Source organism: Pleurodeles waltl, chromosome 1_1 (genome assembly GCF_031143425.1).
Source record: "Pleurodeles waltl isolate 20211129_DDA chromosome 1_1, aPleWal1.hap1.20221129, whole genome shotgun sequence".
NCBI lineage: Eukaryota > Metazoa > Chordata > Amphibia > Caudata > Salamandridae > Pleurodeles > Pleurodeles waltl.
Window position 1 is genome coordinate 715,141,276 of NC_090436.1, and position 26,628 is coordinate 715,167,903.

A 26,628-nucleotide genomic window follows, 5' to 3' on the forward strand; every position below is an offset into this window, starting at 1 on the left:
GTGCAGGGTCAATCTCCACTATGTCTACTGGTGCATCTGGAGGGGCCTGTGGTCGGGTGTTGCAGGACCCTGTGGTGGCTGCTCCTGGGTCCTGTGCTGCCTGTTGGCTGACCTCTGCACCCTGGACGGTGTGGCTGGTGGTGGTGTCTTGTGGGAGACCTGTGGGACATAGGGAACACACAGTCAGTATCTACCATCTGTTGTATGCTTCCTAATAAACTGTTGCCTATCAGCTGCCTACTGGACTACATTGCCCATAATGCACCATTCTGGTGGTTACTACTCTGAAATGGAGCTAATTTGGTTGTGCATGCTGCTGTGTACTGGGTGGGTGGAGGTATGGCAGATATGGGTGTACATGCATGTTTCATGGTACTCACTGGTTGATGGTCCTGGCGCTGACGTGTCCAGATCTCCTAGTCCAGTCACTGCCTCTGGCTCCAGGGTCTCTTGCACTCGTTCCTCCATGGGTGTGGGTGGTGGGACGGTAGATGGGCCTCCTCCTGTGCCCCTCATCTCCCGGAGGCGCTCTGCCACCCTCTCCTTGGTCCTGGAGCACAGGTCGTACCATCTTTTTTTCAGTTTGTCTATGCTCCTGTGGCTCACCCCGATTGCATTCACCTTCTCCTAGATGTCCATCCAAATCCTCCTTTTGTCAGACTCAGGCACACTGAGGGCAACTCTTCCAAATAGTTGATCATGGTGCTGGCAGCATTCATCTGTCAGCACCTCCAGTTCCTTTTCTGAAAATTTGAGTTTCCTCTTCCTGCCTGAGTCCTCCATTGTTGCTGCTGTTCCTCCAGGTGGTTGTTCAGCAGTTGGAAATGGGTGTGGTCCTCCCTCCTCCCAGGTGTATTTGTAAACTTCCTGGCTGTGATGTCATCAGCAGGAGCCAGGAAGTGTTTTCCAGAGTGTTCTGCTGCACCTGCATGCAATTTGCGGCACAGTCGCAATTTGCGACACACAGTCGCAATTTGCGTGTTCGTTTTTAGCGAGGTCGCAAAAAGCGACCTCGCAAACAGCGGACTCGCAATCTGCGATTAGCTTCAATTGCGAGTCGCAAAATGAAGTTGCTTCTTCTTGTTGGATACCTGCTTGCGAGTCGGAAATTGCGAGTCGCAAAGACTCGCAATTTCCGACTCGCACTTTTTTAGCTACCTACATCTGGCCCTAAATCCCTTAACTTTTTTCCTGTCTGGAGTTTTTCTTGTAAGGCCAAATTGGCCATTCTGTTTAATTTAATTGGTCTGTATTGAAATTGAGTTGTATGGTTCTACCACATCCAGTTGCAGGGTCCAAAGATCAGTCGACCTGAAGTTGAGCATTGATTCCAGCGAAGGGTGAAAATGCTCCAGCACTCTTGATATAAGTGTAATTGAATCTGATGGAGAACTACATTTGTCAACATAAAGCAGCAACATTAGTACATGTTGTAGTTTTATGGGTATACATTCTCCAATAATGTAAAAAATGTTACTAAGTCATAATTGATGGTTACATTTCAATTAATATGGTTATATCACACACATTGTTTTCTAACACTATAGTGAAAGCAAATGCTTATCGGCTTCGAGTGCACTACTTTACATAAGGCTAAAATTAGTTCACACATTATTTTTGTGATATGGCCACATATATATCATATTGCGAGGTCAAAAGTGGCAGCCAATTCTCTGATGCAGCAGAAGAAAGCTGCTGACAGGAAACAGGTGACTATTGGGAAGCAAGCCTGTAACTGCGTGAAAGCGTGGTTTAAGTAAATGAAAACCACTAAGACGGAGAAAAAGAGCGGCTCTTTCGACAATTGCAACCAGCACTCATCCGAAATGACCAGTGCGACTCTGATTTTGCCAGTGTTTCAGGTCGCAACACGCTTCGGTTTGTTCGCTGTCCACGCCCCCTTTCAGTCTTCGCTCGCCTCCTCTCTGGGCTCTCTCCCTGCCTGCATCAGGGGGCGGAGCTCTGGGGCAATGTTAGTGAGTGAAAAAACCGAGGACTTGGAGCGTGAACATGGCGGAGCAACCGGTTCCTGCCGCGGCTGCTCAGGTGAACGGGAGCGTGCCCGTGCTCTTCTGCTTCTCGGTCTTCGCCCGGCCCTCTGCCGTGCCGCACGGCTCCGGATATGAAGTGCTGATCCAGAAGTTCCTCAGCTTGTACGGAGACCAAATCGACATGCATCGTAAATTCGTCGTGCAGCTCTTCGCCGATGAGTGGGGCCAGTACATCGACCTGCCAAAGGGCTTCCTAGTGACTGAGAGGTGCAAAGTGCGGCTTGTGCCCCTGCAGATCCAGGTGAGCGTCCTCCTTGTCCGAACGGTGTCTTTCTGGGGCCTGACAGTTCACGTCTTAATACCCCTCCATGTCTGCCCCAACCTTCATGACCAGATGGTCCTGTACTGTGCCCACTATCCTCGAGACCCACGTCAGCTGCCCCTTCATGTTTGACATCCATGTGGTATCATGCGCGACATTACATTCCCGGCTCCCTCATACCAATGTTGGTGCCTCTACAAGTGACTGTCTCTAAACTGCTACAAATACCCCCTCCCCCGCCCTATATGTATGCCCATGAGATCCTCGTTAGTGCCTTTCAGGTCCAAATCTGTGGTTATCATACAGGTATGTATGCCCCGCATGTCCATCCAAGGTGGCATCGTTTTGCCAAGTCAGCGCGCTATTCAGTCTAAATCTGCGCTTTCCACCTGTAGTACCCGTTAGCCTCGGTCAGTATGATGTTAGTATGTCTCCTGCAGGCTCATTGTTACTCCCTCGACTCCAGGTGTGCTCATTTTGGACTTTTGTGTTCGTGTATCTGCAGAATGCGGATCCCTGGCAGCGCTGATGCCCGCACAGTGGCAAGGTGATGGAGTCTGACAGTACGATATAGTGTGTTTGCTGTTAACAGTTGCGGACAGCAGGGTACATTTACAAAAGCGCGTGTTACAGTGAATCTTCAGTCTCTCTCTGCCACTTCCGATTGGGCTGCTGTTGGTTCCTGTTGCTTTCATGTCATAAGCTTAGCAGTGATTGTGTCAGTGGGAAGAGAGTGATGGAAACATACATACATAGTGACATGGTAATACAGTGTTTTTGGAAGCAATGCTATTTTAAAGCAAACACACAGTATCATGCCTATCCGACCTCCCACCTACCCTTCTTTACGGATCCCAGGGAATCCATTTAAAGTAGTTTTATGTGTGCTCGATTCTCGAAGCTTATTTTAATTAAATGCATGTTTAATGCAATATGGCGGGGCGCGGCACTTGTTAAGTCAGGTCGTGCGTGCTGAAAGGTAATTTTATTTCCTACACAAGCCTCTTGGGTCAGGTTATCTTATGTAATGGCTCGTGCTTGTTGGGTACTATGCACCCTCAGCTCAAGTGAGACTTGACGGTTCTGGAGCTGTGGTGACGTAGTAATCAGCTAATGGCGGGTTCCTTAGTGACAGCAAGACCACGGACCCCTTGTTTGATGGCACACTCCGTGGCGACCTTATAAGGCCTTTTAGTCGGTATTGTTGTGTTTTTTTTTTTTTTTTTTTTTTTTTTCATTCATGCATGTTGAAAGACCTGATGTGCTTGACCAGTCTGTGCAGTGTGGACGCCGCTGGTTTCGCACCCTGCTCACATGGCAACTTACAACTCCCCAGTATTCACCGTTGCGTCTGGCTCTCAGTTCTAGGCTGTAGGATGCAGAATATATGTACATTCCAGGAATGTACATGGCAGGAGACAATGTGAGAGTACTGTATGGGGTGCTTTTTCAATAACTTGTCCAAGCACGTACTTCTGGTTTGAAGAAGAAACAAACTTAAACAAAACAAGCATTGGCTAAGTCAACAGGTCTTTCTATTTTTGAAGAAGGAATGCTATTCATATTTGATGCCCTTCAAAAGCTGCGCTTGGCGCTTCTCCCGTACAGTATCTTACGCTCTAGAGTACCCATGTCCCTAAAGTGCACCTTTACCACAAAACAACCACCCAGGGCAGGAGCCAAATATACTCTGCCAAGGTGCATGTAGCTTAAGTATCGTAGGTAGGTAACGTACTTGGGTATTGTTAGCGCTTTACTCTGCTCGTTTTGGGGACCATAAAGTGATATCGGATAGATCGAGTTTCACAATTGATCCTGGTCTACAAGTCAACTACATTCAGTAAAATGTGAAGCGCATTAGGCTCCGCAAAAAAAGACAAAGATTTGATCAATTACAAACTGTAAAGTCACGAACTTCAATTTACCAAATTGGCAGGGTTAACGGAAGTGAGATCTCACGCCCTTCGATTTCACTCGGACATATGCTTAGACATACATGCACATTCACACTTACTCATACACACTCTCTCTCTCTCACACACACATAAACACACACTCGCAGGTAGCACACGGCGTACATTCAGAAGTTTTTTTTTGTTTTTACTTTCCTCAGCAGTCAGAGAATCTTACTTTCCAAGTAATTATGTTCCTTTTTAGTACACGAACAGTGAGTAATAAAACTATATTTACTATTAGCGTAATAAAAACATAACGAGAAAACGAAGAAAGTGGAGCTCCAACCCACCTCTTTAAGTATGAGCTGCCACAGTGTTCCTGGCACTGTTTTGCCATTTCTGCAACCTCCTAGGCGAGGGGTCGCAAAGGCAGTACTAGGGGTCACAGTGGGCAAGCCAGGGGTCGAAGCTGCGACCCTTAAATTACTTCCATGCCTAAAGATTTATTAGAGTTAATAGTTTACAGAAGACGATCAGAATAACATCAATTAATAATCAAAATGCATATATTTCGATTGATTTGCAGTACAAAGTAAATCAAAATCTGAAATTCAAAGGATGAACCAGCATAGTCACCTCAAAAGGGAAAGACAAAGGAAAGCCAGTCCTCTCTCTTGGGAGAGCACTCTAAAAATGTCCTGCTCTTCTGTACTCTTCACTTATTTAAAGTACAAGTCTGACCATTCAGTTCAATTCTGCACTATAATAACACAATTCTAAAATATTTCACACTTGTATGCAATTCTCAAAAGGCTATCCATTCAGGTTAAAGGAAGATGATACAATTACATACTCAACAGGTTCTCAAGGTTTTCTCACTTAAAACCTTCTCTCTGTGTCCTTCAATTGCACTCTATTCATTAAAACATTTCATGACTATTACAAAAAAGCAAAACATTTCTTGACATGAGAAAGAAGAAAAAACAGAACATCGCGTTTGGCAATTTGAACTCCAGCTTCACCTAGAAATAAAATGTTCATGCGTCACAAAGCAAAGATAGCAACCAACGTTAGTCATTTTAAAATTCAGGCCTACACTAACAATAGTCAGTCTAAACACGAATAAGCAACATTTCTCTCTACAAATATATTATTGTTTCTATGCGTTAATATTGTTTTAACGCAAACATGCAATATATGACAAAACATAACTAGGTTTGGTGGTACATGAGTTAGGGTGAGTATGATAGGTTTGGAAGATAGGTTAGTTTGGTTATGGTAGTTCACTAGGTATGGTACGTAGGTATGTTAGTTTGGTATGGTAAGTTAGTTAACTATGGTAGGCTTAGTAACTTATGAAAGGAAGATTGTTATGTAGGTATTAAAGGTTGATTGGTCTTTACCTACATAACATTCTTCCTTTGGTACGGTAGGGCATATAATTTGTATCTAATATTTAAATGTAAATAGTATTATGAAAGCAAACTAAAATAATTGAATGCTCAATGGTGTTAAGTGACTGGGAGTGTGACTTTATTTTATGACCGGCACAAATATTCAAATAGCGAAAAGTAAAGCCATAAATCCGCAATTAAAATGTAATTATTTCAAGATGTGGTGTAGCTGTCAGAGCTGCCGACTTTGGCGCTGGGGATCCAGGTTCAAGTCTATGCATGGGCTCAACATCCTGTGGTTCTGGGCTAATCACTTAATCTCACCATGCCTACCAAAAATTAAGTGTACTTGTGTAATGTAACTGGTGCTCATGTAAAGCACTCCAGTACCTTCAGGTCGAGATTGCGCTATATTAAACTGCAAAAAAATACATCAAAGAACATACACTGACTAAAGCTACACCTAATGTTGCCTCTGGAGTTTAAGAAAAGGACCACTTGATTTTGTCACCAAAATATAATGGAAACTCAAGTGGACAATGTAACCATCCTCAAAATGCCACGTCCTTCTTGGACAGCCACAAAAATCAGTGGCAAATCACAAAAACATTAAATCCATTAGCTGACAAGAGCTGACTCGAAGCCCACTCAGCTGTACATTTTTTTTTTTTTATAATTCCTTTTGAAATATTGATGACAAGAACTTCTGCAACCGACTGCTAAAGCTGTCATTAGTGAGACTTAAAAACAGTAGTTCAAGTAGCTCTGGTGGTCACATTCGACCCCAGGATGTACTAAGACCTTCTGTATTTATAGTGCCCACACTGCAAGCCAAAAAATATTAAATATTGCTATTATAAGTTGGATATACTCTGTTGTGCAATCTTTGGAAGTCTCAGTTCTTTTCCATGAGCCATGGTTCTCATTGACAAACAGTGACAGAGAGACTATAATAGTTTACCATGCCTGCTATGGTGCGTCTTGTGTTTGTCCTAGTATCTCAGTGACGGTAGAAGCAGTGCATAGGATCTCCGTGGGTTTGAGTGCATGTGACTGGATATCTATGAAGAAATTGTAGAACCAAAAAGTCACCCCATTTATCTGAAGCTGACTGAAATTTCCAATCCACAAAGCCGAAAACTTCTGATTGACTGTGGGAATTTGTTTTTCTAAACCAAAGTTCCAGTGTACATTTAGCAGATCATATTGAAAATCCGGTTGTTAGTCAAGAGAGGATGCTGGACCCAGTTTAAGATGGACTAATAACAGGGATAATTGTTTGCTGAGTAAAAGTTCCAACTTTATGAGAGAATGCAGAGAAGAAAATCCTCCTTGGGGACCTGAACTTCCACCTGGAGAAAAACGACGACAACAACACCACTACCCTGCTCGACAACCTCGGACTCCAGCAACTGGTGAGCACCCCCACCCACATCACTGGCCACACACTCGACCCATCTTCTCCGCCAGCAACCACGTCTCCTTCAGCCACTCTTCCAGACTACACTGGACCGACCACAAATGTGTCCACTTCACCTTCAAACGGGAGACTCACCACCATCGCACACAACAAATCCCCAGCAGGTGCTGGAGCAAAATCACCACAGACCAGCTCCTCTCAACACTGAGCCAGAACCCACCAGCCAACATCACTGACGTCAACAACGCAGCCCACAACCTCACACAGTGGTTCACCAACTGTGCCGACAACCTCACACCACTTAAGAACCCCCCAGGCGGGACCAGCAACAGGAAAACCCCATGGTTCACGGACACCCTCAAAGAATCTAAGAAATCTTGCCGAACCCTCGAAAAAAAAACCTGGCGCAACGAATGAACCACAGAAAATATGACAGCCCTCAAGATCGCCTCCCGTGAACACCACCAGCTGATCCGCTCCACCAAAAGGACATCATTCAAAGAGTGACTAGACAACAACACCCACAACAGCAAGGAACTCTTCAACATCGTCAAAGAGCTCTCCAACCCCAGCTCCAAAGACATCACACCGTCACAAGAACTCTGCAACTCCCTCGCCACGTTCTTCCACCGAAAGATCGCAGATCTACACGACCGCTTCGGACCCCAGACCCCACCTCCTACCACCGAACCAGCAGCCCCCACCACTACCCTCAGCTCCTGGACCCCTATCAGCTCAGAAGAGACCATAAGCATCATGAACACCATCCACTCCGGCTCCCCCTCGGACCCTTGCCCCCATCACATCTTCAACAAAGCCAACACCATCATCAACAGCTCATTCGCATCAGCCACCTTCCCGGAGAGCTGGAAGCACACAGAAATCAACGCCCTCCTGAAAAAACCCACGGCAGACCCCAATGACCTGAAGAACTTCCGCCCCATCTCTCTTCTTCCCTTCCCGGCCAGGGTCATCGAGAAGACTGTCAATAAGCAGCTGACCGCTTTCCTCGAGGCTAACAACTCGCTCGACCCATCCCAGTCTGGATTTCGAGCCAACCACAGCACAGAAACCGCCCTCATCGCAGTCACCGACATCAGGACCCTGATGGACAACGGAGAAACAACCGCCCTCATCCTCCTGGACCTCTCGGCAGCCTTCGATACCGTGTGCCATCGCACCCTAATAACCCGCCTCTGCACCACTGGAATCCTAGGAAAGGCCCTGGACTGGGTCATCTCGTTCCTCTCCGAGAGAACCCAGAGAGTCCGCCTCCCTCCCTTCTGCTCAGAACCCACCGAGATCATCTGCGGCGTACCCCAAGGATCCTCGCTCAGCCCAACCCTCTTCAATATCTACATGAGCCCCCTCGCCGCCATAGCATGCAAACACAACATAAACATCATCTCCTACGCCGACGACACCCAGCTGATACTCTCCCTCACCAAAGACCCAGCCACCACCAAAACCAACCTACCGGAAGGAAAGAAAGACGTCGCGGAATGGATGAAGCTCAGCTGCCTAAAACTGAACTCAGACAAGACAGAGGTCCTCATCCTCGGACAATCCCCATCCACCTGGGATGACTCCTGGTGGCCCACGGCTCTGGGCACCGCACCAACCCCCTCGGATAACGCACGCAACCTCGGGTTCATCCTGGACTCCCTCGTCACGATGACCAAGCAAGTCAACGGCCTCTCGTCATCATGCTTCAACACCCTACGCATGCTCTGGAAGATCTTCCGGTGGATCCCCGCCGAAACCAGAAAGACGGTTACCCATGCCCTCCTCACAAGCCGACTGGACTACGGAAACACCCTATACGCAGGAACCACCGCCAAGCTTCAGAAACGACTACAACGCATACAGAACGCCTCATCCTCGACATTCCTCGCCACAGCCACATATCCGCCCACCTGAAACACCTGCACTAGCTCCCCATCAACAAGAGGATCACCTTCAGGCTCCTCACCCATGCACACAAAGCACTCCATGACATGGGCCCCGAATACCTCAACAGCCGCCTCTCGTTCTACACGCCCACCCGTCAGCTCCGCTCAGCCAGTCTCGCCCTCGCCACCGTCCCACGGATCCGCAGAACCACCGCCGGAGGAAGATCATTCTCCTACCTAGCGGCCAAAGCATGGAACTCCCTCCCCACACCTAAGAACTACCCAGGACCATCTCGCCTTCAGGAAACACCTCAAGACATGGCTCTTCAAGCAGCAGTAACACCCCCCTCCCCCTTCCAGCGCCTTGAGACCCTCACGGGTGAGTAGCGCGCTCTATAAATGGACTGATTGATTGATTGAAGAAAATAAGAGAAGGGAGCTACTAATGCTGAAAGATTCTTGGCACCCACAGTAGATGGTCACAGTCAGATTTGTTTTCGTATGTTGACGTGCTCCTTTGACTGGGGCACGCACTTCTGTCCATTAACCACTCGGGTGCCTTGGACGAGGTGACCTCGTCCTGGAACCGGGGGGAGCGCTAGCGCTCCCCCCATGTGCACCCCCCCCCCCCCAAGGCAGGGATGGAAGGGGAAGCCCTCCCCCCGTGACGTCAGCGTGCGCTGATTTGTCACAGGGCCTCCCCCATCGCGCTGGAAGCTCAGCTTCCAGCGCAATCGAAGGAGAAATGCTCAGCATTTCTCTTTCGATCACGTGGGGGAGGCCCGGAGAGGCTTCAAAGGGAAGGAAATGTATTTCCTTCCCTTTGAAGTCTCTCCGAGCATTTTAAAAGCCCACTAGACACCAGGGATATATATATATATATATATATATATATATATATATATATATATATATATATATTTTTTTTTTTGTTGAAACTGGCATAAGGGAGTGACCCCTTGGGCAAGGGTCGCTCCCAATGGGGGCATTTGTCTTCTTCTTTTTTTTTTTTTTTTTTTTTTTTTAGGTGGGGAGCGACCCCTTAGGCAAGGGTTGCTCCCCTAGGAGGCAAATTATATTTAGGCCATTTCTGCCCCCCTTGGGGGCAGATTGGCCTATTTTGATGAGGCGAAACCACTAGACACCAGGGAGTTTTTTTTTGTTTTCATGAATTTCCTGCAAGGGGAGCGACCCCTTAGGCAAGGGTCGCTCCCCTAGGGGGGAAAATTATTTTAGGCCATTTCTGCCCCCCCTGGGGGGTAGATCAGCCTATTTTGATTAGGCCGATCTGCCCCCAAGGGGGGCAGAAACCACTAGGCACCGGGGATTTTTTTTTGTTTTACAGATGGGGAGCGACCCCTTGGATAAGGGTCGCTCCCCTGGAGGGGGAAATTGTATTTAGGCCATTTGGGGGGCAGATCGGCCGATTTTTGCTACGCCAATCTGCCACCAAGGGGGGCAGAAACCACTAGGCACCGGGGATTTTTTTTTTTTGGCACCAATGTCACGCAGGGGGAGCGACCCCGTAGGCAAGGGTCGCTCCCAGGGGGGTTGGGGGGCAAATTTATTTTAGCCCATTTCTGCCCCCCCGGGGGGAGATCGGCCTATTGTTATTAGGCTGATAAAACCTCTAGGCACCAGGGCATTTAAATTTTTTTTTTTTGTTTAGAGATGGGGAGCGACCCATTACGCAAGGGTCGCTCTCCTGGAGGGGCAAATTGTATTTAGACCATTTCTGATTGGCCGATTTTAGGTCAATCTGCCCCCAAGGGGGCAGAAACCACTAGGCACCGGGGTTTTTTTTTTTTTGGCGCCAATGTCACGCAGGGGGAGCGACCCCATAGGCAAGGGTCGCTCCCGTGGTGGGGTTTGGGGGGGCAAATTTATTTTAGGCCATTTCTGCCGCCCCTGGGGGCAGATCGGCCTATTGTTATTAGGCCGATCTGCCCCCAGGGGGGGCAGAAACCTCTAGGCGCCAGGGCATTTTTTTGTTGTTTTTTTTTTTTTTTTTTTAGAGATGGGGAGCGACCCATTAGGCAAGGGTCGCTCCCCTGGGGGGCAAATTGTATTTAGACCATTTCTGCCCCCCTTGGGGACAGATTGGCCGATTTTAGGTCAATCTGCCTCGAAGGGGGCAGAAACCACTACGCACCGGGGATTATTATTTTTTTTTACGCCAATGTCACGCAGGGGGAGCGACCCCGTAGGCAAGGGTCGCTCCCGGGGGGCGGGGGGGGGGGGATGAGGGGGCAAATTTATTTTAGGTGATTTCTGACCCCCCCCCCCCCCCCCGGGCCGGCTGAGCTAGAGGCCAAAACCTACAGGTAGGCACTTTGCAAAAAACACCTCTGTTTTCTTTAAAAAAAAATGTGATGTGTCCACGTTGCATTTTGGGGCATTTCCTGTCGCGGGCGCTAGGCCTGCCCACACAAGTGAGGTATCATTTTTATTGGGAGACTTGGGGGAACGCTGGGTGGAAGGAAATTTGTGGCTCCTCTCTGATTCCAGAACTTTCTGTCACCAAAATGTGAGGAAAATGTGTTCTTTTTAGCCAAATTTTGAGGTTTGCAAAGGATTCTGGGTAACCGAACCTGATCGGAGCCCCACAAGTCACCCCATCTTGGATTCCCCTAGGTCTCTAGTTTTAAAAAATGCACAGGTTTGGTAGGTTTCCCTAGGTGCCGGCTGAGCTAGAGGCCAAAATCTACAGGTATGCACTTTGCAAAAAACACCTCTGTTTTCTTTAAAAAAAAAAAAAAAGTGATGTGTCCACGTTGTGTTTTGGGGCGTTTCCTGTCGCGGGCGCTAGGCCTACCCACACAAGTGAGGTATCATTTTTATCGGGAGACTTGGGGGAACATAGATTAGCAAAACAAGTGTTATTGCCCCTTGTCTTTCTCTACATTTTTTTCCTTCCAAATATAAGAAAGTGTGTAAAAAAGACATCTATTTGAGAAATGCCCTGTAATTCACATGCTAGTATGATCACCCCGGAATTCAGAGATGTGCAAATAACCACTGCTCCTCAACACCTTATCTTGTGCCCATTTTGGAAATGCAAAGGTTTTCTTGATAGCTATTTTTCCTTCTTTATATTTCAGCAAATGAATTGCTGTATACCCGGTATAGAATGAAAACGCACTGCAGGGTGCAGCTCATTTATTGGCTCTGGGTACCTAGGGTTCTCGATGAACCTACAAGTCCTATGATACCCCGCAACCAGAGGAGTCCAGCAGACGTAACGGTATATTGCTTTCGAAAATCTGACACTGCAGGAAAAAGTTACAGAGTAAAACGTAGAGGAAAATTGTTGTTTTTTTCACCTCAATTTCAATATTTTTCTTTTTCAGTTGTTATTTTCTGTAGGAAACCCTTGTAGGATCTACACAAATGACCCCTTGCTGAATTCAGAATTTTGTCTACTTTTCAGAAATGGTTAGGTTTCTGGGATCCAGCATTGGTTTCACGCCCATTTCTGTCACTGACTGGAAGAAGGCTGAAAGCACAAAAAATTGTAAAAATGGGGTATGTCCCAGTAAAATGCCAGATTTGTGTTGAAAAATTGGGTTTTCTGATTCAAGTCTGCCTGTTCCTGAAAGCTGGTGCTTTTAGCACCGCAAAGCCTTTGTTGATGCCATTTTCAGGGAAAAAAACACAAGCCTTCTTCTGCAGCCACTTTTTCCCATTTTTTTTAAAAAAAAATTTTTAAACAAAATTTTCACTATATTTTGGCTAATTTATTTGCCTCCTTCAGGGGAACCCACAAAGTCTGGGTACCTCTAGAATCCCTAGGATGTTGGAAAAAAAGGACGCAAATTTGGCTTGGCTAGCTTATGTGGACAAAAAGTTATGAGGGCCTAAGCGCGAACTGCCCCAAATAGCCAAAAAAAAAACTGGCACAGGAAGGGGAAAAGGCCTGGCAGCGAACGGGTTAACTAACAAAATGTGATCAGGATGTTCTCTACATTTAAATAGCGGTGCTCCCAGAACTGTACATCTTGGATGGATGTTTAAGCGGTTCCAGAATCATAGTGACTAACCTCACATAATAGGACACAGTCCAAGGACCTACGGTGAAAGGGAATATTCCTCCTGTTCCTGTTGTGCTTGAAGCAGGAGATGCATGTCCTACAATGTCAGAGGGACTTGGCACAAGCAGCAGTGTAGTTGCTTCATCAGTTGCGGTCCTTAAATGGTCCAAACATTTCTTCAGCCTTCAGGACAAGCAGATATCTTGCTTTTGATCACAACACTCTGATGGTTCTCTTTCATGGCTCCAGGGCTGACCCTAGCCTTGAGTTGTCTTCCAAACAGATCCACACTGTGTGCCATTTTCAGGAATGTCTTCGCTTCTCCTGGGCTGCACTGTTCCAGTCATCAAAGCAGGGTACATCAGCAGGGCTTCTCAAGTTGCCTTGATCTAGTCCCATTCTTTTATAACCGCAACATCCAAAGATGTTGTTCTTGGTTATGCATTTTCCAAACCGTCTCCAAAGGACAAAGCCAATTAAAGGGCTGATAATGAAGATCAGTTCTAATATGTAGTGACAGGAAGCCATGACCAAGCAAAATTTGTACCACATTCAAATTCTACAAACAGAAAAAGGAAACAAGTGGGCAAGTGTGGAACCACTGTGATACAGAAATGTCTCCTGCTGCTGACATATGAGCAAAAAAATTTAGATTGGCCTATAAACTGAGAGCCGACTTGCATTAACTACAAGGTTTGCCAGGCTCCCTTCCTGTGACCCACTACAGTGAGACTGCTGCTTGAATGGAAAAGGGGCCTTTAGAATGGAAGTGAGACACCTATTACCCACACTGAGCCCAGACGTTCTCCTCACAACAAACTAACTCTAGCTGGCAGGCCCTACCCAGCTGCCTCACAGGCCGCCCATATCTTAGAGGCTATGATAACAGCAGGAGTATTTGTTCCCTCCACCCTCCTGTTTGGTAGTATTTCCCACCCTCAAGTCCTCTTCTGCACCTCCAAATGACAAGAATAGTGGGTTTCTTCTACCAATCAGGGCCCTCTGCCTTAATTACACTCACAACTGACACGGTAACCTTAGACACAACTGAGCACTTAATAAAGAGACCAGAAAAAATAAGACTTGCAAGTGACTACAAAATATTCCTGACTTTCTGTGTGGTGTGATGCTGGCTGATGAGACCCTTGAGGAGAATCTGCTACTACAGAAGTGCAGAACCCTTTGCTATCTTAAGGCATACATGCACTGCTTGGGGCACCCTGAGAATCTGTAGTGCATATTGGCCCACAATTGTCCTGTACCACTTCTGTATTCGTGATACACATTAGCCGAAGTCAGCAACTCCCTACACAGGATGCCATTGTGATTTTAATAGCTAACCATCACTTATTTACTCCTCTTTTGAACTTACTTGAATTAAAGTCATATTCGTTACTAAAAGAACAATTTACTGGGTAATACTTTTGTTGTGTACTATTTAAGTGTCTACTGTCTGCGTTTCCACCTTCTCAACTGATGTGCAGCAGTAAACCTTGACTGTTCAGTCTCCCTACCCCTGAAAGTCAAAGCCCAAAAAGGAGATACTGGGCATTTTCGTGGGTCCAGGAACGACAGCATTGATTATTACAAGTGTTTTCTTCATTCTCTCGAGTCCCTCTGACACCGAATTACTGGCTTGAGCATGTAAACATGGTTTCTGTAATGTTTACATTTCACGTCTTTCTAAATGGCCCAAAAGGTGGGTCCAAAACGTTCAGTGTTGTGGCGAATTCTAGTCTGAATACCTTACTCACTGGAGTTCTCCATTAAAAATACGTTTGTTTATGGAACTTTTACTTTCGGGATTGTGATCATTATTTTTTTTACCAAACTGTATAGTAACATTCCTAATGAGCAACAACACTGAGGATTACAATTTTTGTTGCTTTGCCAAGCACATTTGTAGCAAGAAACTACTTCTAAAACATAACACTGCGTTGGACGCCTTATTCCTAATCCCAGTTTCATAGTTTACTCTCTGTGTCTAAGGACAAAATCAATATTTAGAAACAAGAAGCGATTCCTCTTTTGTTAACTAATCAGGTTAACGCTCTCTTAGTAAAACAAAACCTTCCCACCACCCCCTGCATGGAATAAGATCTAATAATGTGTTCCTCTTGCCCCTCCTTTTTGTGTGGCAGCGTCATTTTATTGTTAGTAGTGTTAGATATAGTTTATTTAGGATTTGATCCACAAATACAAAGCTGGGTTCTGTAACCCCACAATATTTACGAGAACACTTTTTAACTTTTGTGTCTAATGTAGATTTTCCTAGTAATTTATGACGGAAAGTCTTAATTTTATTAAAGACACGGAGGCGAGTATTATGCTTCTCTAACTTGCTTTATTTTAAATAGCAGCAGTCGAGAAAACTACAACTCCCATGGGGCTTAACAGTTTAAAAGCCAATGGGAGAAGAACAGAAAGGAACAGATGCACCAATCACCATACACGGTGCTACGTAACCACTAAGCTTGACTGCGACCAGCCCTCTTTCTTGATGCGAGGGTTTAGTCTATATGTGAAAACAACGGAAAAATAGTCAAAATGATTGCAACTGCCAGGATTAAAGAACAAAGTTCCTGAAGAAAGTGCAGGCAAAAGAAGAGACGAGGAGAAAGTCGGGAGACGTTCGGGGTATTCCGCTGTATTGAAGCCTGGAGTTCAGAAGGAGCGTACGAGCTCAGTATAACCAGGGTCCGATCAGGTAGCTGGTTGCGATGTTGCGGATATTGCTGTGAGGGAGGGAAAAGGACAAAAAATTAGGAAAAAATTTGTCCCACTCGAGGCGGGATAATACTCGCCTCCGTGTCTTTAATAAAATTAACTAGAAACAAAGAGGAGGGACCTGGGAGATTAGTGGTCCAGTGTACAGTCTCCCGTATTCAATAATAAGAAAAGAAGGGTACACTGTTCCAAACAATAAAAAGTTGAGACTAGTTTCTACAGGAGCGAGAACCCTCAAGCATCACATTGGATGTCTAGTTTCATCATTGGGAAAGCTCCTCGTTAGGCCGGTGCTGCAATGCCTAACGGGCTCCACTGAGGGGGCTCTTAACCGTATTTGCTCTACTGATAGTTAGAGATAAATAATCAGTCTGATAGGGTATCTGGTTACAAGGTACCCGAGCAGTATAGGAGAGAAAACATAGCTAAAATTAAAATTGGTTATCGATCAACAATCAATCATGATTTTAATCAGTAATAATGTGACGGAGACCAAAGTTAAAAACAAAATGGGAGTAAAAATTGAGTGATAATGCTCATCTACTCGCACAAACAGTGTATGTAAGAGGGTAAACCCAAAAGTGGCTCCTCTAAAAAAGGGGTCTACATGTTTCGCGTCTGGTGGTCCATCCGGATCCCTCGACGCTTCATCAGGACCAAAGAAAAAAATTTCTCCAAAAATTCAAAAAAATCCAAATCGGAGCAGAAATAAAGAAAAGAAAACAGTCACTTACTGTGAAATTGTTCTATATGTCAATCAAGGTCGCCCTAAAATATAAAGCAACAGCATGTAGAAAATAGAGTCCCAATCAATTGCACACGAAAACATAATAGTTTAATACATCATGCGCAGGAAAAAAGAAATTAGGTAATATAAAATTTATTAAGGCTTACCATCCCAGGTCGGTGGATAGAGCCCCTGGGAATCAAATATCAGGAACCGGAACTAACAATCTAGGTGTCGTAATAGTGTAAAAGAAAAAAATATATATGAGGGGTAAAGACAAGAGCAGTCAAATATCATGTGCCACAATCATATATACTATAATTATTGTGGGTGCAAAGTCAAAAAAAGGAAAAAAAATTCGGACAATGTTGGTTTATTTATGATTATGTCCGATTACAAACATCCATAATTGAAAAAGTCGGTGTAGAGAAACGAGTAAGTAATGTCTCCCATGGTGTCAGTGTAACACTAATGCACACACGGTGACAGAAAGAATCCTCAACTTTATACAGAGCCTTAATCAAATCGACTAGCCCCGGTGATTCCTATGGACTAGCGGTAAAGAACAGCACGAAAAACACAAATATCACTTACTCGTGTTGACGGTCCGTAGGGCATTGCACCTACCCTCCTGATAGCGTCCCCGCAAGACAAAAGGCGGGCGCTTTCGGGGGTCCTCAAATACGCATTATCGAACCCGGAAGTCAAACCGGGTTTGTGCGCGTCTCAAGCTGTCGGGTGGCAGACATAGAAATAGAAGACGGACTACTACTCTGTCGCCATATTGGAAGGGAAAGGAACCGAATTCATGGTTATTGAATCGGAAAAAGGGAAGGGGAAAACGAAGGCTCGTAATTACAAAATCTTTTTTGTGGAGGGAAGTGAAAGACTCCAAAAAATTGTATAATGGTAATCTATTGATACCATAATCATATGTTAATAATAGGACAAAATAGTCTGATAATCAAAAATGGATAGTTAGGGTAATATTGGGAAGTCATTAATATAGAAATTATGAAAACACTGATAAAATTCCTCAAAGAAGGGGTCTGTACATTCGGCAAACAAAATATGTCAGTTGCTGGTAAAATGACTAGGTTTATCTAAGGGTGAGTGAGGACCATGGAATTTCATCATTTAGTCCCCGGGTTGAGGTACCCAGTCTAAAAATCCAACGTTGCTCAAGTCTAAAAAGAGACTGAGTGACATTCTGTCTGGTTCTTGGGGCTTCCAAAATCACCCACCGTAACTCATCTGGGGTATGAGGAAAATCTATAAAATGGGCGCAGAGTTTGGTAGTTACTCTGCGGCATCTAATGTTGCTCCTGTGTTCGTTGATGCGTATCTTCACAGGGCGTGTTGTCATCCCTATGTAACGTAGTCCACAGGGGCACGTAATCATATAAATACAATTCTTGGAATTGCAATTAGTGTGTTTTTTTTAGGAACCATCTCCCAATAGGATCAAGGTCCAATGACATAGTTTGATTAGTCAATGCACACACATTGCAATTGCCACACGGGTAATGACCTTCAACTGGAGGTAGGTCCCATAGTGTTCTTTGTGTGGAGGTGTCATGAGATACACGTGGACGTGTGTGGACAACTATGTCCTTAATGTTGGGAGTCCGTCTAAAGGCAAATAGGGGTTTTGGCATTGAAATACCTCCACTTTCCAATATCGACCAACGTTTATTGATCAGTTTCTTAATGTCATTGGAAAGAGGAGTGAACGTCGAGACGCAGGTGATGAATGTCTGAGGAACCTTCTCTTTCTGTTCTAGTAAACTTTCCCTATGATTGTTTCTGGCTCTTTTACGAGCCAGGTTGACAACTTTAGTTGGATAGTGGCGCTCATATAGTTTGGCCTGTAGTGAACTGGCTTGTTGGTCAAAATCTGTAAGTGAACTGCAGTTCCGTCTAAGTCGTAGGAATTGACCAATAGGTAGATTGTCTCTTAAAGCTTTTGGATGGTAGCTTTCATATAAAAGAAGACTATTCCGATCCGTAGGTTTTTGATATGTGCTAGTTGACAAACGGCCGTTGTCTACAGGGAGTGCAGAATTATTAGGCAAATGAGTATTTTGACCACATCATCCTCTTTATGCATGTTGTCTTACTCCAAGCTGTATAGGCTCGAAAGCCTACTACCAATTAAGCATATTAGGTGATGTGCATCTCTGTAATGAGAAGGGGTGTGGTCTAATGACATCAACACCCTATATCAGGTGTGCATAATTATTAGGCAACTTCCTTTCCTTTGGCAAAATGGGTCAAAAGAAGGACTTGACAGGCTCAGAAAAGTCAAAAATAGTGAGATATCTTGCAGAGGGATGCAGCACTCTTAAAATTGCAAAGCTTCTGAAGCGTGATCATCGAACAATCAAGCGTTTCATTCAAAATAGTCAACAGGGTCGCAAGAAGCGTGTGGAAAAACCAAGGCGCAAAATAACTGCCCATGAACTGAGAAAAGTCAAGCGTGCAGCTGCCACGATGCCACTTGCCACCAGTTTGGCCATATTTCAGAGCTGCAACATCACTGGAGTGCCCAAAAGCACAAGGTGTGCAATACTCAGAGACATGGCCAAGGTAAGAAAGGCTGAAAGACGACCACCACTGAACAAGACACACAAGCTGAAACGTCAAGACTGGGCCAAGAAATATCTCAAGACTGATTTTTCTAAGGTTTTATGGACTGATGAAATGAGAGTGAGTCTTGATGGGCCAGATGGATGGGCCCGTGGCTGGATTGGTAAAGGGCAGAGAGCTCCAGTCCGACTCAGACGCCAGCAAGGTGGAGGTGGAGTACTGGTTTGGGCTGGTATCATCAAAGATGAGCTTGTGGGGCCTTTTCGGGTTGAGGATGGAGTCAAGCTCAACTCCCAGTCCTACTGCCAGTTCCTGGAAGACACCTTCTTCAAGCAGTGGTACAGGAAGAAGTCTGCATCCTTCAAGAAAAACATGATTTTCATGCAGGACAAATCAAATCAAATCATTAACATTTATAAAGCGCGCTACTCACCCGTGCGGGTCTCAAGGCGCTAGGGGGGAAAGGGGGGGTTATCGCTGCTCGAACAGCCAAGTCTTTAGGAGTCTCCGGAAAGCGGAGTGGTCCTGGGTGGTCCTGAGGCTGGTGGGGAGGGAGTTCCAGGTCTTGGCTGCCAGGAAGGAGAAAGATCTCCCACCCGCCGTGGAGCGGCGGGTGCGAGGGACGGCAGCAAGTGCGAGGCCAGCGGAGCGGAGGGGGCGGGTGGGGACGTAGAAGCTGAGGCGTCTGTTGAGGTATTCCGGTCCCTTGTTGTGGAGGGCTTTGTGTGCGTGGGTGAGAAGACGGAAGGTGATCCTTTTGCTGACTGGGAGCCAATGCAGGTGTCTCAGGTGTGCGGAGATGTGGCTGTTGCGGGGTACGTCGAAGATGAGGCGGGCCGAGGCGTTTTGGATGCGTTGCAGGCGGTTTTGGAGTTTGGACAATGCTCCATCACACGCGTCCAAGTACTCCACAGCGTGGCTGGCAAGAAAGGGTATAAAAGAAGGAAATCTAATGACATGGCCTCCTTGTTCACCTGATCTGAACCCCATTGAGAACCTGTGGTCCATCATCAAATGTGAGATTTACAAGGAGGGAAAACAGTACACCTCTCTGAACAGTGTCTGGGAGGCTGTGGTTGCTGCTGCACGCAATGTTGATGGTGAACAGATCAAAACACTGACAGAATCCATGGATGGCAGGCTTTTGAGTGTCCTTGCAAAGAAAGGTGGCTATATTGGTCACTGATTTGTTTTTGTTTTGTTTTTGAATGTCAGAAATGTATATTTGTGAATGTTGAGATGTTATATTGGTTTCACTGGTAATAATAAATAATTGAAATGGGTATATATTTTTTTTTTGTTAAGTTGCCTAATAATTATGCACAGTGATAGTCACCTGCACACACAGATATCCCCCTAACATAGCTAAAACTAAAAACAAACTAAAAACTACTTCCAAAAATATTCAGCTTTGATATTAATGAGTTTTTTGGGTTCATTGAGAACATGGTTGTTGTTCAATAATAAAGTTAATCCTCAAAAATACAACTTGCCTAATAATTCTGCACTCCCTGTATAGTGATCATCAAGTCGAGGAAAGGTAAATGAGTCGATGATATGGAAGCGGTGAATTTCAGGTAGGGGTCAAGGGAATTAATCCAGGTTGTAAACTCGTCTGCTAAGGTTAATGGTCCTTGCCATATTACCAATATGTCGTCTATATAGCGTTTACATAATTTGATGTCACTCTGAAAGGGATTGTCTGTTGTCAAAATAAATGTCTTCTCAAAATCGTACATATATAGACAGGCAAGACTAGGCGCAAATGTGCTACCCATCGATGTACCTCTGATCTGGTGGAAGAATTGATCTTCAAATTTAAAGTAATTCTCAGTAAGAGCCAGAGTAGCACATTGCATAATGAAAGATGTAGGAGTAGAAAGGGAGGCAGGATGGTTCAAAAGTGCCGTTTCTACTACATGTAAAGTGGCCTCCTGAGGGATATTCGTATAGAGAGCTTCAACATCCAAGGTGATAAGACCCTGGATTTCCCCAGTCTGACTGACAGTTTCAATTAGTCTAAGGACATCCTTGGTGTCCTGTAAATAGGTGGAAGAATTTCTCACTAGAGGTTGTAAAAAGTGATCATAAAAAATTGACAATGGGCCTAGGACAGAGCCTATACCTGACACAATCGGTCGACCCGGGGGAGGTTGTATATGTTTGTGAATTTTTGGTAAACAATAAAAATAAGCTACTTTAGGGTCGGTTGTGTCAAGAAATTCAGCCTCTTTGGCAGAGATCCATGTGTTACTTTTAGCTTCCTCTAGGAGACTTCGGATCTGAGTCTGTAGTCTCTTGGTGGGGTCAGTGGTGATCTTTGAGTAATAAGTAGTATCATCCAACAGACGTAAACATTCATGTCTGTAATCTTCTGTGTCCATAATTACAATTGCCCCACCTTTGTCGGCCTGTTTAATAGTGATGTAGGGATCAGTTTACAACCTAAACACCCTTACATTAATATCCCTACAAAGGAGAAACAGGCTTTACAATCTTTAGCAACTGATCCCTACATCACTATTAAACAGGCCGACAAAGGTGGGGCAATTGTAATTATGGACACAGAAGATTACAGACATGAATCTTTACGTCTGTTGGATGATACGACTTATTACTCAAAGATCACCACTGACCCCACCAAGAGACTACAGACTCAGATCCGAAGTCTTCATTAACTTGGTGAAGCACCACGGTGCGGAAGAAAGGCCGAATGGAAGGGAGGAAAATTGATACGTCTGGCCTAGCCATTGAAACGGAACATATTTCCTGTGAGTCGGATGAATGGGAACTGAAAGGTAGGCATCCTGAAGGTCTAGACGAACCATGAAATCGCAGGGAAGGAGAATGTCCCTGATATGCATAATGGTCTCCATTTTGAAGTGCCGATAAACGACAAACTGATTGAAATACCTGAGATTTATCACGGGCCTGAACTTTTTGTTTTTCTTTTGCACCAGAAAGAGAGAACTGAGGAAACCAGAGGGATCTAGAGGGGCTTTTTGGATGGCTCTCTTTGTTAGCAACGAAGCTATTTCTTCTGAAATAAGGGAAGACATCTCTGTGGAAAAACGAGGGGGAGGGGGAAAGTACCTTTGGAAGGGAGTAGCGTAGAACTCTATTTGGTAACCTAGAATGGTATTGAGAACCCAAGGATCTGAAGTCAGTGTGCGCCATTTTTGGGTGAAATAACGAAGTCGTCCCCCTATTGGAGGAAGGCCAGAAGCAGGGCTTACCTTGGTTGTTGTGGGATCGGAATCCACGCTGCCCACGACCTCTGTAGCCTCTTCCCCGTTGAGGGTAGAACTGGGGCTTGTAGGCTTGAGATGCATAGGTGGAATGAGAGGAGTAATACAAGCCTCTGTTACCCTGGAAGGACCGGCCGGTAGAGCGGCTCCTGCCTGTACCGGCCCTGGCAAAAACACGTTGATGGAACACCTTCTTGATGTTTTGTTGAGCCTTGTCAATTGAGGAAAAAGTATAAACTAATTTTCCTAAGTCTTTATCAAAGGTATCCCCAAAAAGATGACCATCAGCTTTAACGCCGGGATCCATGTTGGCCAGGTTTGACAACTTGGGGTCCAATTTGAGGAGTAAACCTTTCTTTCTCCCATGAATCATAGAGGCGTTCGTGTTGCCAAGGAGACAAAAGGTTCTCTGGGTCCATAAGGATAGCTCAGCCAGATCAATGTCCGCTTCGTCCATTTTTGCTGATTCAGCGAGATCTAGAATACGAGCCAGGGGACCGACTACATCCAGCAGTTTGTCCTGGCAATTTGACCAGGCTTTGTCTACCCCCTTACGGGGGTCCTTACCGAATTTGGAGAAAAAGGTAAGGATAGATTCGCCAATTGTAGGTGTCGCTGTAATATGGGAAAAAAGTGATGGTTTGGGGCATTCATATCTCAATTTAGACCTTGTCTGCTTATCAAGAGGAACTCTCAACCTGGAAGCAATGTATTTACCCACGTGAGAAGACGGAGACCACTCCGTGGAGTTAGGGTGGTGCAGGAGTGATGGATCGAACATGGGGTTACCATTCGCGTCTAAAATGGTTTTGGCAAAGAACGGGTCCGAAATATTTAGTTTAGGCTTTTTAGCAAGGGAAGCCTGAGACTGTGAACCCCATATATCAGAGGCGTCATCTGCCTCATCCGCATCACCGACGTCGTCATCGGTATCTGAAATGTGGGAGATAACAATTTGTTTTGGCGCTGTAACAGAATGCTTAGCCTTAGATTTGCATTTACTGAAAACATTACTATTCCCCTCCTGAGAAGGAGGCCTGGGAGGAAACTCCTCCTCATCCATGGGTGAAGAAGCTTCACCAGTCAAAACAGCACTAGCGGATGGTTTTTGGATGTGAAAATCAAAGGATTTGTTTTTTCTGCTATCCCCCGCAGAATGGGTCAGGAAGGATTTGTGGACCATGTTTTGAACAGTGGTCTCAATTTTTTTTGACATTTTTAACATGGAAGCTGAAACAGCTTTGACCACAGCCTCATTAATGAGGGTTCCAAAATCATCCATATTGGTTGATGAAGAATCCTGAGGATCCATAATAAAAAGGGTATGGTACAGGAATAAACCAATACAATTGTATCAGGGAGAAAAAAGCCCTTGCAGAAAGGGTTTAAACAACCAGGAAGTATTGGGAGGAAAAAAGGTAAATAAATACACGCCCCTAAGGCGTGTCCAGACCAAGAAAGGTTAACGCGTTAACAAGCAACAGCAAGGAAGAGCAGGTGAGGCTCCAGAACTCCGAAACAGCGTGTGGAAAGAAAAAACCGGCACACGGCGGTAAGCAGCGTTCGTTTTAGAACGTTCGGAAAGCGGAGGCAGAATGTCTCTAGACGCGTGTGAGCGCAGCTCCTGAAGCCTAAGGGCTGGGAGGAACGCTGCGAGGAGCTGAAAGCGCATGCAGATAACACTATTTAAACGTAAAGCCGATTAAGCGCTCGTGTATATATAAATAAATAAACATATAATAATAAACAATGAAACTACGTAAGAGAGAATAAAAACACCACTTATCTTGGCTGCGAGCAGCAAGAAAGAGGGCTGGTCGCAGTCAAGCTTAGTGGTTACGTAGCACCGTGTATGGTGATTGGTGCATCTGTTCCTTTCTGTTCTTCTCCCATTGGCTTTTAAACTGTTAAGCCCCATGGGAGTTGTAGTTTTCTTGACTGCTGCTATTTAAAATAAAGCAAGTTAGAGAAGCATAATAGGAGCCTCCGTTCTTGACATAAAATTGGCTGCTGCTTCTCCCTTTCATCATGTCAATGTAGGATTTGACAGGTTATATTCGCTTCTATTTTCGTTGTTTTCTATTAACTTTGTGCTTTCCTATTTGCCAAACGTTGTTTTAATTTACCTCGGGATTTAAAACTTCAGTCACACAGAGAAGCAACAAACCCATTGCCCTATTCAACAGGCTCCGAACCAAAACACAGCAAAAATCCAGATTTATTCCCTTGCTTTTTCCTTTCATTTATTTACATATTTCATGCTGCCTGCCAAATCAAATATAGGTCACTGTCATGGTAACAAATAATTGCTATGTCTATATCCACAAAGTATTACTTTACCTTCATTCATTTTAGCTCAGTATTTGTACATATTTTAAGATTACACAATATTTTGCTTCACGTCTAGTCGAAGACAGTGCGTAGCTAAAATAGTCCGGTAAACGTCCAACAAACCCTGTAAAACAAATAAACGCACGGTTTGCATAAACAATCGGTCTCCTCTCTTGCTCTCTTCAATAGCTCCAAGCACCGCTTGAAAAAATGAAATCACTATACAATGTACTAGCAGACCTTAAGTCTTAACGCATTGCGAGTGACGACATTCGGACATTTGGAGGTCGGGTTCAGCGTATACCGCACACTGATTGTCATACCTTGTGAGTATAGGCGCTCTCGCGCAATATAGTATCCTTTTTGGGCCACTGCTGTTCATTACTCTTTTGATGAGACTTAAGGCCTATTTTACATTTATTTCGAACTGTTCTCAAAGTTACGGCGTTGTCGGATTACTTAAAATCAAGCAAAAGTTGTATGACATCTTTTCCTGCGATATCATGCTAAACACTACTCCTATAAATGAAGAAGGAAAAAAAAACCAAAAAAACACGCACATACCCAATCATGCAAAAAAACGAACCTAAGTAAAACGTGTTTTCCAAGGAGGTCAATTGGCACAGGAGAAATAGACTAGGTGATGTCATCTATGTAGGGTATTGATAGATCCCTTGTGAATGGATCTGTTCTTAAAAAAACAAACTGTAATAAGGTATTGTTACAGACTTTTTTTTTTTTTTCCAGAGGATACTTCACGCTTTGAGGATTAACTAGAATAATTCCCTTGACACCTCCAGGGTGCTTTATTGTCACATATGGAGTGCATTAGCTTAGGCACCTGATTAAATGGAGTTATTCACCCTGAGGTCACACACACAATGACTGCTTTTAAATCCGATTTTTGAAGTAATACTGAGATACAAGTAAGCAGGGCATACAGCTCTGGAGTTGTTCCTTAGTAACACTCGCCTATATACTTTGGAAAAAAATGTCTAATGCTTAAATGGAAAAGAGTCAAAAGCAGGACATTTGTATGTCTGGGCTACAGATAGCTGTAGCTGTTCGCCAGGATCACGCAAAAAATTAAGGAAACGCAAATAAAACAAGCATTTGCAATTCCAGTGGTTCTCGCCTATACAAGACCTATTGGCTTTGTTTCGCCTTGTTGTACACAAGTGTGGCTCCTGTTCAGCATGTCTAAAGGTTAGTGGCGTGGAGTGTCAGAGTGAAGTGGGGGAGTAGAGTGTCATAGAGTGGATTTATCTGAATGTTGCAGAGTGAAGTAGGAGGGTCAGAGTGCTGTAGAGGCGAGTAGGATTCTGTGGCAGAGAGTGTTTTGGAATAGGGTGAAGTTGGTTAGAGTGGATTGAGGTAGTGGGGGCGGTTTGAAGTAGAATGCGGTGAATTGGAGTCGGGTGGATGGGAGTGGTGTGGATTACAGTGGCATGAATTAGATTAGATTGGATTGGGTGGGAGGTTTGGATTCAAGTGATAGGGCTGTGGTGGGGTTGAGTGGTGTGGTTTAGATTGGGGTAGATTGGATTTTGGCGGGGTGTGTTGGATTGCAGTGGACTGGACTGGCGTGATTGGAGTGGGGTGGATTGCATGGATGTGGATTGGAGTGCAGTTGGGTAGTTGGATTGGAGTGGGGTGGACTGAAATGGGATAAGGTGGGGTGGATTGGATTGGGCTGGGTGGGTAATAGTGGGGTGGATTGTAGTGCAGTGGACTGAACTGGGATGGGGTGGGCTGAATTGTGGTAGAGTTTGGTGGATTGGATTGTAGTGCAGTGGACTGAACTGGGATGGGGTGGGCTGAATTGTGGTAGAGTTTGGTGGATTGGATTGGAGTGCAGTGGACTGAACTAGGATGGGGTGGGCTGAATTGTGGTGGAGTGAGGTTGATTAGAGGGGGTGGCGTGGATTGAAATGGGGTGAGGTGAATTGGGGTGGACAGGAGGAGGTGGATTGGATTGGGGTGGAATGGACTGGATGGATTGGACTGGGGTTGATTTCATTGGGGGTAAAGTAGATTGGATTGGCTTGGGGTGGGGTAGAC

At 45.0% G+C, this 26,628-nt stretch overlaps 1 protein-coding gene across 1 annotated transcript in view; it reads left to right on the forward strand.

Annotated features, from left to right (window-relative positions):
• Positions 1–1,963: 1,963 nt before the first annotated feature.
• The window catches only part of ISOC1 (isochorismatase domain containing 1), a 104,624-nt gene continuing 79,959 nt past the window's right edge, over positions 1,964–26,628 (forward strand). Inside the window, exon 1 of the mRNA XM_069227291.1 lies at positions 1,964–2,292. Coding sequence (XP_069083392.1) covers positions 2,011–2,292 — 282 coding nt within the window. The 5' untranslated portion in view covers positions 1,964–2,010. The remainder of the gene's footprint in view (positions 2,293–26,628) is intronic.